At 36.4% G+C, this 13,270-nt stretch overlaps 1 protein-coding gene across 1 annotated transcript in view; it reads left to right on the top strand.

Moving 5' to 3' along the window:
* The window catches only part of ADGB (androglobin), a 170,472-nt gene that overhangs the window by 64,245 nt on the left and 92,957 nt on the right, over window positions 1–13,270 (top strand). The window contains exons 10-12 of the mRNA XM_065927758.1: window positions 1,869–1,963; window positions 7,095–7,269; window positions 10,327–10,417. Of these exons, the coding sequence (XP_065783830.1) occupies window positions 1,869–1,963; window positions 7,095–7,269; window positions 10,327–10,417 (361 nt within the window). The remainder of the gene's footprint in view (window positions 1–1,868; window positions 1,964–7,094; window positions 7,270–10,326; window positions 10,418–13,270) is intronic.

Below are 13,270 nucleotides of genomic sequence, written 5' to 3'. Positions count from 1 at the left end.
ATAAAATATTTTAAAAAAATCTTTATAGTCCTAGCATTGAATCATCTATCTTGGTGCTTCCAGAATGTATAATGCTCAGTTCACTCCTCTTTACATGAAAATATGTCCATTTACTCCCAGTATTCTGCTTTATCATTTTTTTTTTCATTTTGTCTTCTTTCTGAATACATTGCTGTGTTCTTTTGTGAGAACAGCTTCATAGCTATGGCTTTGCATTTTTGCACAAAGATATTTGGTGGTTTGGTAAAGAAAATACAAACACTAATCCTTTTTTTGTATTTTTAATTTCCTATTAAACTTTTTTATATTGATACCTTAAGCAATCTTTTTTGATAGTCGATGACATAACATCCCCAAATTTACTGATAATTGTTTATATTTGTGAGATTGCAAAACCTTTTTTTGAGTTTCTTTGTGAAAAGGAAGGTAACAATGCCTTTTTTCCTACCAAACTCATAGTTAAGGTCAACCTCAAGAAACAGAATATAGTTCAAAGTTTGGACTGTGGACTAAAATTACCTGGGTTCAGATCTCTGCTCCATGAAAAATATGTATTGGAGAAGGAAAAAATTTCCCTCTAATCTCTCCAGGTTCTTCTAGCTGGTCTAAGAATCAAATTGATATGAGGCATATTCACAGGGGAAAAAAACAATAATCATTATGTATTACTATGTATGGGACCTTATAAGAAAAATAAGACCCAAGACAGGTTAGATAATTGAGGCTTATCTACCATGTGAGAGGAGAAAGGGGGTAGGGGTTGTGACTTAAAATGGGAGGAAAACAATTCACTGGAAATGGGAAAACAAATGCTTGCAAAACGAATGTTTGCTTTGCCAGGCAGAGGCAGCAGAATACAGAGAGGACTCTGGTCTCCAGGCCAGGCTGAGTGCCCTCCAAACACACCTGGCCCACATTCTTCTAGCTTCTCTGGTGACAGTGCTCTGTCTGAACCAGGCCTTTTATTTAAATTCTTTTAGACAGTTATGAGGGTGGTAAAAAGAAAGAATTCCTGGGTTCTCTGTTCTTAAAAAGCATCAGGCTAAAATAATCCTCATGCCAAGGAGATACATTTTGGGGTGACAAATTTTGCTCCCCTACATATACAAAGTTTCTTTTCAAATGTGAAAACATATTTTTATAAGTTTGGCATATTTCACATCCTAATCCATTCTGGAGTGAGCCAGGGCTCACATCTAATTTACATAATGTGGCTTTAAAGATATTATTCTTCAATAAATATTATCTAGTGCAGTTATATATAACTGCTTGAACTTTAAAGGAATAAAACAAAACTTTTCGATTAAAAATAAAAACAAGAGGAAAATAAATTCTGTTGTTTTGACCAGAATCTTTAAAGGACAAAAACACCATGAATCAAATGTAGTAATTTCAGGGATATTAGGGAATAAATATTGATTCTCAGAAGCAAATCTACAAGCATTATACATTTCAAACTAAATTACCTTCTTAGTTTCCCTTTCTCATGAGAGGACTAATTTGTGTTTTCTTTCTCCTTGAAATGACATAGAAATTCCCAGACTTATTTAAATTCAAATTAAAGATTCTATGAAAGTTAAGTTACATAGGCTGATAACTAGAGTGAGTTTATGTAATAACTTTTTTACATTGAAGTAAAATGATTTCTTAATGAATTATATGGTACTATTATGAAAGTAAAACGAATGAGACATTCTATACAATAGATGTACATTTGAGAGTTAACATTTTTTAAAAGCATGTAAAATCATTTACTTATTTTTCATCAGCAAAGATAAGTTCATTAAGACATTTGAATGGTCTACCATGACCTGCCAGACCCATTTTGGCTAGAATTTCCATGACACAGTATGTGTTTGGATTTACAGGTTCTTCAGCAATGCAGTCCCCTCAGATGGTAGTATATGCAACCTTTACACCTCTCTATTTGTTTGAAAAGAAGATATTTTTATTAGAGAAGATGGTAAGCACTCAAGGCCAAGAAACTCGGTATAATTTATGGTGTTTGTGTCTGTCTGTGGTCATTTGTTGTAGTAAACTGTTGTTTTTTTTATCTCCAAGTCATGTCTGACTCTTTGTGACCCCATGGAATGCAGCAAGCCAGTCCTCCACTATCTCCTAGAGTTTGCTCAATTCATGTCCACTGAGTCTGAGATGCCATCCAACCATCTCATCCTCTGCTGTCCCCTTCTCCTTTTGCCTTCAGTGTTTCCCAGCATCAGGGCCTTTGCAGTGAGTTGGCTTACTGTTAAAAAACTGAATGGAAATTTGGTTGAAATGTAAATACACCAATTGTATGATTACTGCACTTATTTGTCTTCTTGATGATTTGACCAAAGAGCGTAAATATTATCATTTCTTCTTCCTTTTCTTTCCTTCCTCTTGCCTCCACCTTCTCCTTCTCTTTTTTAGATAGGAAACATTCCTTACTGCAAAAGTCTGCACTGTAACAAGTGTAATATTGTCAAGACAATTAGACATAATGTGCTATTATGAATGTAGAGAACAGTGCAGTTCCTCTGTTTTTAATTAAAAGTTATTCAAGTTTAGCCATGGTTAAATCCAAATGTGCTTCGCAGGCCCCCCCCCTCAACTTAAGTCTCTTTTTAGGATGGCTACATCAGCCCTGATTTTATTTTTTCTTAATCTTACTACCTGACATTGGCCATTGCCTTAGCTATTCCAGAGAAATGAAACCCTCTAATACTGTAGACTACAAAAGACCATGAGCCATGCTTTCTGGAGTGTTCCATGGGAAGTACTTAAATATTTTTTAAAATTGAAAAACAAAAAGATAAGATTTACATCTTCATTATACAAAAGAGAAGGTACAGAAAAATTCACTTGAAATTTTGTCTGTCCTACTGAAAAACTGGTAAACAAAAAAAATTTTAATTTAAAAAGCCCCCCCAAAAAAGCACATGTTTATTCATTAATTCATCAGATGTTAATTAACTATTCTTTGCTAAACAACTGGCTGGAATCTGAGGAAGACACCATGTTGAGTATGGTTAATAATGACTCTCCTCACAAAGTTTAGAGTTGATGAGAAAAGCAAAGAAGCAAACAATGAAAATGTTGGAATACTGGCATAATAGAAGTTGCTTGGAATATGGTAGATCTAACATTTAAATAATTGAATGTGCATTGAATGAGTAACCAAATAAATGAATTAATGAAGGAGTGAAAAAAATGTATATGGAACACATAGCAGGAACACATCTTTCTGTCTAGTGGGTGACTAGGGAAATCACTGCAGATGGTGACTGTAGCCATTAAATTATAAAACGCTTGCTCCTTGGAAGAAAAGCTATGACAAACCTAGGCAGCGCATTAAAGAGCAGAGACATTACTTTGTTGACAAAGTAAAGGTTCATCTAGTCAAAGCTATCATTTTTCCAGTAGTCAAGTATGGATGTGAGAGTTGGATCATAAAGAAAGCTGAGCACCAAATAATTGATGCTTTTGAACTGTGGTGTTGGCGGAGACTGCAAAGACATCAAACCAGTCAGTCCTAAAGGAAATCAGTCCTGAATATTCATTGGAAGGACTGATGCTGAAGCTGAAACTCCAATACTTTGGCCACCTGATGCGAAGAACTGACTCATTGGAAAAGACCCTGATGCTGGGAAAGATTGAAGATGGGAGGAGAAGGGGATGACAGAGGATGAGATGGTTGGATGGCATCACAGATTCTATGGACATGGGTTTGAGCAAGTGCCCGAAGTTGGTGATGGACAGGGAAGCCTGGTGTGCTGCAGTCCATGGGGTCGCAGAGTCGGACATGACTGAGCAGCTGAACTGAACTGAGGGAAGTCTTCCCAAAGGAAAAAAAAAGAAAATTGTTTAAGCAGTGGCTTTAAAGTTAGCCTGGAAAGTAGGAAAACGCATATGCGTGAAGCAGAAGGGAGCTTATGTTGGAAAGTTTGGAGGTGAAGGATAACCCACTGGGTTCGAGGGACTACTAGAGTTTGAACAGATTGCAAAAGAAGTTTTAGAGGCAGTGTGAGGTGGGGGAGGGAGCCTGGACATGCAGGGTGTTGTAAATCCTCCCTGGGGGGGTTGAAGTGTCTTACAGGGCCCAGTGGTTCAGGAATCGGCCCAGAGTCTGTATTAGTAATGAAATGAGCTTCCAAGCTGTAATGAACTGCCTCCAACATTACAGTCTCCTGCTGACTCTTTTACATTAGCTATTAGGATAAGCAGGGTCTCTTGGTACAAATCCGAATATAAAGATGATATCATGTTTTGAAGATAAATCTACAGAGGAAAATTTTTTCTAATGGAATTTTATTAAATGGAGTACATAGCAAAAAATGCTCGCCCCAAAGACAACAAGACCAACATGCAAAATAAAATCGACACTTTACCTTTATGTGAGGAACTGGTAAAGAATGCCAGAATACAAAGCAAACTTGGAAAGAGACAGTGTCACAAATTACCCTACCTTATCCCCCCATCTCAGTACTTCTGGGTCTTCTAAATTTTAGTCTTGTTTATTTATTATTTTTGTTTTATTTAAATATGTTAACTGGGAGTTCTAAAAAAGCCTCGTCTACTTTCTCAAACCCTTACTTTTAGGATATCTGAGGTGGAATGAGTAAGGGAGTGAAAGGGTGTTATGGGCAAGGAAACTTCTGGTTTGTCTTACGTTTGGGCTTCCCTGTGACTCAGTGGTAAAGAGTCTGCCTGCCAGTGCAGGAGATGCAGGTTCAATCCCTGGGTCAGGAAGATTCCCCTGGAAAAGGAAATGGCAACCCACTCCAGTACTCTTGCCTGGGAAATCCCATGGACAGAGGAACCTGGCAGGTTATAGTATATGGGGTCGCAAAAAGCCAGATACAACTTAGTGATTAAACAACAACAAAAACATGAATTATTCAAAAATATTTCCCAAAGAGGCCTATTAAGTATGTCACTAGAATGTGTCACTATTTTAAATTACTCTCTGTCCCTAATTCTGATATAAGGAAATTTGGGACCCTTCAACAAAGTTTTTCAATATCAAACTATGACAATTATTAAGCATTACTTTACCTTATTCAGAAGTATTGTGTAGTATGTTGAAAATAAAATGAAGTATGAGAAACTGGGTTCCATACTTTACATCAAGCTAATACTTCTGTGAATTATTTAAATAATACAATAGATGAAAATACCATACATAATTATTTAATACTATATCTTACATTTTCTGAATGCATTGAATAGTTTTGTTTTCTGGTGTTCCACTGTTCAAAAGAGAAAGCAAATGGACTACAATTTTGGTTGCAATTATAAGAAGGAACTGAGATATGTAGAGCAAATGTATGAACTATCCAGAAATTATTCAACTTATAAATACTACTTAGGGCTTCCCCGGTGGCTCAGTGGGTAAAGAATCTGCCTGCAATTCAGGAGGTACAAGAGATGCCGGTTCAATCCCTGGGTCAGGAAGATCCCCTGGAGGGGGAAAATGGCAACCCACTCCAATGTTCTTGCCTGGGAAATTCAACGGACAGAGGAGCCTAGCAGGCTACAGTCCAAAGGGTCGCAAAGAGTTAACCTTGAATTATTAAAGCATAATTTCAGAGGTTTCTGGATTTTTTCAATGAATTGCCAACATATAGATGGGATTAAAGGGGCATGACAATTTCCTCTCCTTAAATTAGTGCTTTTTTTAAAAAAAAATTTAAAACATTGAAGCGACTTTTCTCTTTATTCCATATATTTATAATGATTTTAAATGACTCTACTGAACTTAATAATACATGTTCTAGCTGAGGCAATAATTTCCAGTAGGCTAGTAGGTGAGCTTCTGATCCTAATTCAAATGACTACTTTGTAAATTTTCATTTTCAAACATTGCTATTTGCACAGAAATCAATGATAGAAAATCACTAAGAAGAAAAACAGTTATTGGCAAAACTGACTTTAATGTAGTTAATGTTTTATTTTACTTTAAATGTGTCAGTGTTTAGACCATGAATGTCAGAATTTGACTACAGGGTATGTTACTTTAACCTTCACATACCTTTTGATTTCTTATGGCATCTTTCAGCCATAGTCAGTAGCTGAATTTCTACCATGACTTGAATTTCTTCCAGTGACTTGATTTGGATTTGCCTGGACCATCTGCCCTTCTGTGAATGCCTCCTTTGTCAGGAGTGATCATGGGGATTTTGTGTAGGGAAGCCTGAGGACATAAACTACAGACAAGGCAACTGCTTACCCTTATGGACCCAATACACTAAGGGCAGTGGGGTTTTTTGAAAACTATCAAGCAATTGCTGGTGCTTAATTTAACAAAAAAACTGACAGACTTTATATGTTAAGTACTTGTATCAAATCTTTAAAGAGTGTTAGTCGCTCAGTTGTGTCCAACTCCTTGTCACCCCATATGGACTGTAGCCCAGCAGGCTCCTCTGTCCATAGAATTTTCCAGGCAAGAATACTGGAATGGGTAGCCATTTCCTTCTCCAGGGGATCTTCCCACCCCAGGGATTGAACCTGGATCTCCTACATTACAGGCAGATTCTTTACCATCTGAGACTCCAGGGATGCCCAGCAAAAGTAATAGTTGATTAGTTTTGGACCAAAACTGATATTCTGAGACTTCTGCAATGTCATAGAATCTCAAAATCTTAGGACTGAAAACTGACTTCTAGTTCTAGTCCCTCATTTTGTAAATAAAGAAAGGAGCCTCAGATACCCTAAAAGATTGAAAGAAATACAGAGAGTAATAGCGTTTACACTATGTGTGTGTGTTAGTAATTTAGTTGTGTCCGACTTTTTGCAACTCCATGGACTGTAGCCCGCCAGGCTCCTCTGTCCATGGGATTCTCCAGGCAAGAATTCTGGAGTGGATTGCCATTTCCTTCTCCAGGGCACCTTCCTGACCCAGGGATCGAAGCTGGATCTCCTGCATTGCAGGCACATTCTCTACCATCCGAGCTACCAGGGAAGCCCTAATGCTTACGCTAAAGCATGCAGAAATATTACCACTATATCTCTCTAGAATAGTGGTGATAATATTTCTATAATGATGAAAAGTGTTACCTTAAATGCATAAAGCAAATACAAGAATCCTTTTAACCCTGCCTTCCACTTTTTAGGCTGATTCTGCTGAGAAGCTTAGAGAATATGGGCTTTCCCATATCTGTAGCCATCCTGTGCTGGTCACAAGAACTAGATCCTGCCCCCTTATAGCACCGCCAAAACCACCTCCAGTACCTCCCTGGAAACTCTTTCGTCAAAAAAAAGAAGCTGTTATAACAGATGAAGCTCAAGGTATGGTTCATATTGTCCAAAAATCCAATCAACATTTCTGTGAAGTTCTAATAGTTCTATTTGTAATGCGAGAGACATTAAGAAAACAATCCAACCATACACTTAAAAACTTCATCTAATTTTATGTCTGAAAGGATGACTTCTGATTAGTTTGGTGTTCACATCTAAACTGAGCAGATAAATAAAGGCTATTCTTTGGGTGATGGCACTATGATTATAACTGATGGAAAGTGGTTTGGAGCAAATAATACAGAAAGTTAAATAGCGTATATGTTAACCCACTGGGGTGAATTTCAAACATGGGGATCATTCTGTGGTACCCCGTAGGACATCATCTTTGAATTGACTGAATTCTATTTGAAACTGCTATAGGAATAGGACTTCTGCCTGGGCTAGCTCCTGTCGATATTGTCCTGTAGCCAATGAACGGCAATTGTGCTCGGAAATACATAGGTTCACACAGGCTGAGAATATGGAAGGAGTCTGTTCCCACCTGGTTCTTATTCTTGCCTTTTATTTCTAAATTCCTTATAATCCAAGTCTAATTTTTTTATTCCTTTAATCATTTCTCTACGTCTTCCTTTACACTCCTTCTGTGAGCACCATGTTTGAATGGAAGAGAGACCAACATGGCGAGAGAAGAAATGAGCAAGACCATAAATGAAAAATCATGAGCAGAGGGGATTAGAAAGCAAAACCTAAAACTTAAAAAGTTATGGCCTAACAGAATAGCTCAGTTTGTTTATGTTGATTCAAAGTAAGCATATGGCCTTTCTGTAGCTAATTTACACTTGCAGCTTTTAGTGAAAGTTGATAAAGAATTGGAGTGCTGTGGTTTATATATATGTGTGTGTGTGTATATGTATATATATATGTATATTTCCTATTCCAAAAAGCTTAAATTATCTTTTTTGTTATCTCTTTTTGTGCTCATTTCCTTGCTTTCTCATTTTCTTCCTTTTTCTTTTCCAGTACCTCATTATCTTCTAATTGTATTCATCTAGTAACAGGTCATCACATTCTAGAGGTTATTGCAGTAGGCCTGTCCTTGAACGAACAATGAAAACAAAGGCACAGTGAACATACCTCCTGTCAATTTATTAAAGGCATCCCTAAGAAGCATGTAAATAAGCTTTAAGTGGTTGGTCCCATGAACCATGTCTTATACTCCTAATGATGGTCCTTGCTGTGTTGCTGTTACCAATGCAAGTTCTGCTGATGCTTCAGTGCATGGGACAAAAGAACTATCTCAGCCCCAGAATAATACATCAGTCTCGGTGGTACTCAGGATCCTAAAACTACAATAGCCACAGGGATTGGAGTATTTACCTGTTCCTTGCCTCCTACTTCCAACCATAATTTACATGTTTTTAAGATATAAATCACAACTGTTAACCATGTAATTTTCCTCACATTTGCTTTCTGCCTACGTTGATACAACCCATACAGCTGGTGGCAAAAATTTTCTAGCACAACATGTTTTATCCTTGCCAGAAAAGAACAAAGATTAAAGAAATATCTGGCTTAGAAGTAAAGGAGAAACGGTCAGCTCTTTTTTTTTTTTTAAACTAGCCTTGTCTGCCTCTCTCCCACCTGCTTCTATTATTTCAGCTATTTCCCTACATTCCTTGCATTTCTGCAACAGGCTGTTGATGCCACTCTGGTGCCAACTGTTGATTTTGATTCCAGGAACCTTCCAGCTTTCTCCCTCTCTCTTTCCTTCCTGTCCACTTTCGTTTTTCCAAAAATCAGAATTCACATGATGCTTGAGAGAAAAAATCTTGGTATATTTTAATTTAATTCAAAGCTATATTTTAATTAAATGCATAGGTTGTTGTGCTCCATTGTGACTCTCTGTGACCCCATGGACTGTAGCCCGCCAGGCTCCTCTGTCCACGGGAGTTTCCCAGCAAGAATGCTGGCGTGAGCTGCCAGTTCCTCCTCCAGGGGATTTTCTTGACTCAGGGATCAAAACTGTCTCCTGCATCTCCTCCAATGGCAGGTGGATTCTTTACCTCTGGGAAAGAATTCTTTACCGCCTGGGAAACCCTAAATGCATAGAGTCACACTTAAAACAATTCTTTCAGAACATCTGAAATAGATGAAAGAAAGGAAAAATATTAAACATACAGCTCTTTTCTGATTTTGATACTGACTATTGTATAACTCTGTGTGTCTGTTGTAAGCTGTGGAAGAAAGCTTCAGGCTTGATGGGATTCCAGAACTGAGATCTTCCACTTCAAGGCTTACCACATCGCTGTTTTTCCTCTCTTTACTGGGTGTAGTATTTCAAGTGAAAATTAACAGGGAACAGAGAAAGAGATCAATTTAGAGATGATCACAGAACAAGCACAGAAAAAGTCATATGCACTGTGTCATATTCTTATTTCTTTTCATCCTGTGGGCATCTTTTCCACTGCTATAGGAACTTTTGTTAAGATAATCATGCCTAATGTTTAATTCAGTGTTCACCATATTAGCGCATGGGCTGTGTGCCTTAGCCATTGAGAAGTTACTTCTGTGTCAGCTTCAGACACCTTTAGGAATACCCATAACTTTTTTCTTGACCTATTGCTTTCTTTTTACTTCTGACCTTAACTTGTTACATTTTCTGTTCTTCTACTACTAACTTCATGTATTTAGCCCACTTTTTTTTTCATGTCTTGAGCAATTGCGTTGTTAGAGGTTAACCACAAGAAAACGTTTTTTAGTAAAAGCCCTCTATAGAAAGTCTTTTGTGTACTTGAAATAGCAGCAAATGCCAAGTACAGTAATAACTCTAGAAGACATGGCTGACTTTCTCCCTTGAGATTTCATTGTTTCATGTTGTAAATCTGGAAAGCAACTGAAGGAAGTCTAAAGAAATCTCAAATTGGCAGGATCTATAAAGCTTTTTTAGTGCAAAACTTTATGTATCACATACATTTCTATTTAAGTCTATTGAAATTTGCTGAGTAAACAGATAATCTAATCAGTATTGCATTAAATGTTCAATTCTACATACAATCTTTGAATATTTCTTTTAACAAGTGTAGAACACTACCTTTCTCTTTTTAGAAATAGTAATAAAGAAGCCTGACCAATTTCTTGAGATTTCAAGTCCATTTTTGAATTATAGAATGACTCCATTTACAATTCCGACAGAAACGTAAGTATTTAAGTCTTTCCCATGAACACCTCTTGTTAACAGATGAAGTATTCTGTGATTAGTGTGGTTAAAAATGTATGGTTTGGTGGCAAATGTATTAAAATTTGTATAAATGCAGTGATTATAGGAAAACAAAAATTTAGTTTCTATTTCACAGTAATAAACATTTAAGATAAGTTTTGAATTGGTTAAAATAAGGCCTAAATATGTGAGGCTTTACAGCTTTGGTTTCTGTTTGAGAACAACACAGTATTTTGTCTTACTTTAACTATTAGCATTGGGAAATACTTTTGATTATTACCTGGTAATTTAAACCACAAGATCAAATTGTCAGAAATACCTGGAAGATGAAGTCTGTCACCCTTAGAAGGAAACAGACAAAAAGAGCTAACTAACTATAACAGCAAAGACAATGAAGAAGGAAAAGAAAGAAGGGAAGGAAGAATCCGGATTTACTAATATTTGAATGTGACAATAGGGATAGAAATAAAACCTATGATCCCGGGTCTAATGTTTTTAATGAGTTCATGTTTATGTTCTCAGTCACTCAGTTGTGTCTGACTCTTTGTGAACCTGTGAACTGCAGCCTGCCAGGCTCCTCTGTCCTTGGAATCTTCCAGGCAAGAATACTGGAGCTGGAGCAGGTTGCCATTTCCTACTCCAGAGGCTCTTCTCCACCCAGGGATTGAATCTGCATCTCTTGCATCTTCTGAATTGGCAGGCAGATTCTTTATCACTAGTGTCACCTGGGAAGTTCATCGTGGTGAAAATGAAGTCTACAGATAGCAGAAATGAAAAGGAGTAGTGGGTGATATGATTTTACCATTAAAAGTGTGGTGATTCATTATGAAGCAATTGATAACTAACAAATGGATATATACATATATCAAGGATTATCAAGTTTATTCTTTGTGCAGTTAACTGTACTTCAATAATCCCTCAATTAAGTTGTAAAAAATAAAAATAAATAATATTCAATAGTATGTAAAATGGTTTAAAAATGGGATTCTAGAACCAAGGAAGACAAAATAACTTTAGAATTCAGTGGATGTGTTTAATCACAGATTAGGTAAAACAAAGAAAAAGACAAGTTGAAAAATGAAAAACAGGTCAAAAGACAATATCCAGACATGTTCAGAGCTAAAACCAAAAAGAAAAAAATGAAGGAAAGTACAGTAAAAGACTTATAAGACAAGTTGATAAAGATCAACATATTTGTATATGGGTCCTAGAAGTACAGGATAAAGTTTGGGGAATAATCACGAAATAAAAATATAATGGGAAAATTATCCCAGAAGTTAAAGAAAAATCATCGAGATTCAGGAATTTCTAAGAAAACTCATATAATGTAAATACAGAGAAAACTGCAGCTGGATATCATAGTAAAACCTAAGACATATAACATGATAATATATAGATATAAAAGTGAAAGAAATACTGCAACAAAAATCAGCCTGGATAAATGTCACATACAAAAATATTAGACCAAAGAAATCTGGTACAAAATATATATGGTCTATTTAAAATTATTTTACTAATACAGATGTTAAAAAGAAAAACAAAGCAATATATGGTGCTGGAAATCAATAGTCGGGAAGTTACCTGTGGGGAGGAGTGTTGGCTGTGATGGGCAAGGACACCTGGCAGGATTTCTGGGGCCTGACAATATCTCTCGATCTGAGTAATGGTGATATGGCCATGTTTACTTGGTAGGTTTTCATCAAGTTTTACATTTATGATGTGTGTACTTTTTCTAATTTTTTAAACCATTAAAATTTTTGAATGGCTTGTATATATAAACAAATGGCTTATATATGTCATGAATACAATTACCACTAGATATGGTTTATTCTTCTCTTGGATATATTAAAATCCATGATGAGTATAAACTGATGAATAAAAGCAGTCAGAATTTAGATTAGAAGTCTATTAATTGTATTTTCCTACTTCTAGAGCCTGTTTGCATCATAGCCAGTTAATCTACAATTTCTGGATTCTAGTTAAGTTGAAAATATTAGAAATATTATTGAAATCTTTTACTTGTAAGGCTCCTGCAGTTCTGTGCCATCAGCGATTAAACACTGAAAAGTGAGTGAGGAGGGACTGCTAGGCTGCAAAGTAGACATAGTTAGCCATGTGACGCTTATAAACAGAAAAATCAATTTGCTGCTACTTTGGTTTGAAAGATTTGTTCTGTTATATATTTGCAAATCTAGTTTTCCACAAACTTTCATTTTAACTTATAAAAAATCTTATAAATTATTAATTTCTATAAAAGTTTTAAGTAAGTTTTAAAAGTTAGCTGAATTTATTTAAACATTTTAAATTGCATTTACAACAGTGGCATATTTAATTTTTCTTTAAATACTTTAAAAGCCAAAAAGAATAACAAATAAACTCTTAACAATTATATGAGAAAGAAAATGTTAGTCACTCAGTCATGTTCCACTCTCTGCGACCCCATGTACTGTAGTCTGCCAGGCCCCTCTGTTCATGGAGTTCTCCAAGAAAGAATACTAGAGTGGGTTGCCATTCCCTTTTCCAGGAAATCTTCCCGACCCAGGGATTGAATCCAGGTCTCCCTCATTGCAGGCAGATTCCTTGCTGTCTGAACCACCAGGAAAATCCCTTACCAATTAAATAAATCATCATTAAAAATACAAATAATCAAAATGACATTTCTGGGGAACCTTGATTTTTCCTATGCATAAGAATTGATGCTTTTGAACTGTGATGTTGGAGAAGACCCTTGAGAGTCCCTTGGACTCCAAGGAGATCCAACCAGTCCATCCTAAAGGAGATCAGTCCTGGGTGTTCATTGGAAGGACTGATGTTGAAGCTGAAACTCCAATA

Source organism: Muntiacus reevesi, chromosome 3 (genome assembly GCF_963930625.1).
Source record: "Muntiacus reevesi chromosome 3, mMunRee1.1, whole genome shotgun sequence".
Taxonomy (NCBI): domain Eukaryota; kingdom Metazoa; phylum Chordata; class Mammalia; order Artiodactyla; family Cervidae; genus Muntiacus; species Muntiacus reevesi.
The sequence above is the reverse complement of the archived record's forward strand: the minus strand, read 5'-3'. Positions and strand labels throughout refer to the sequence as shown.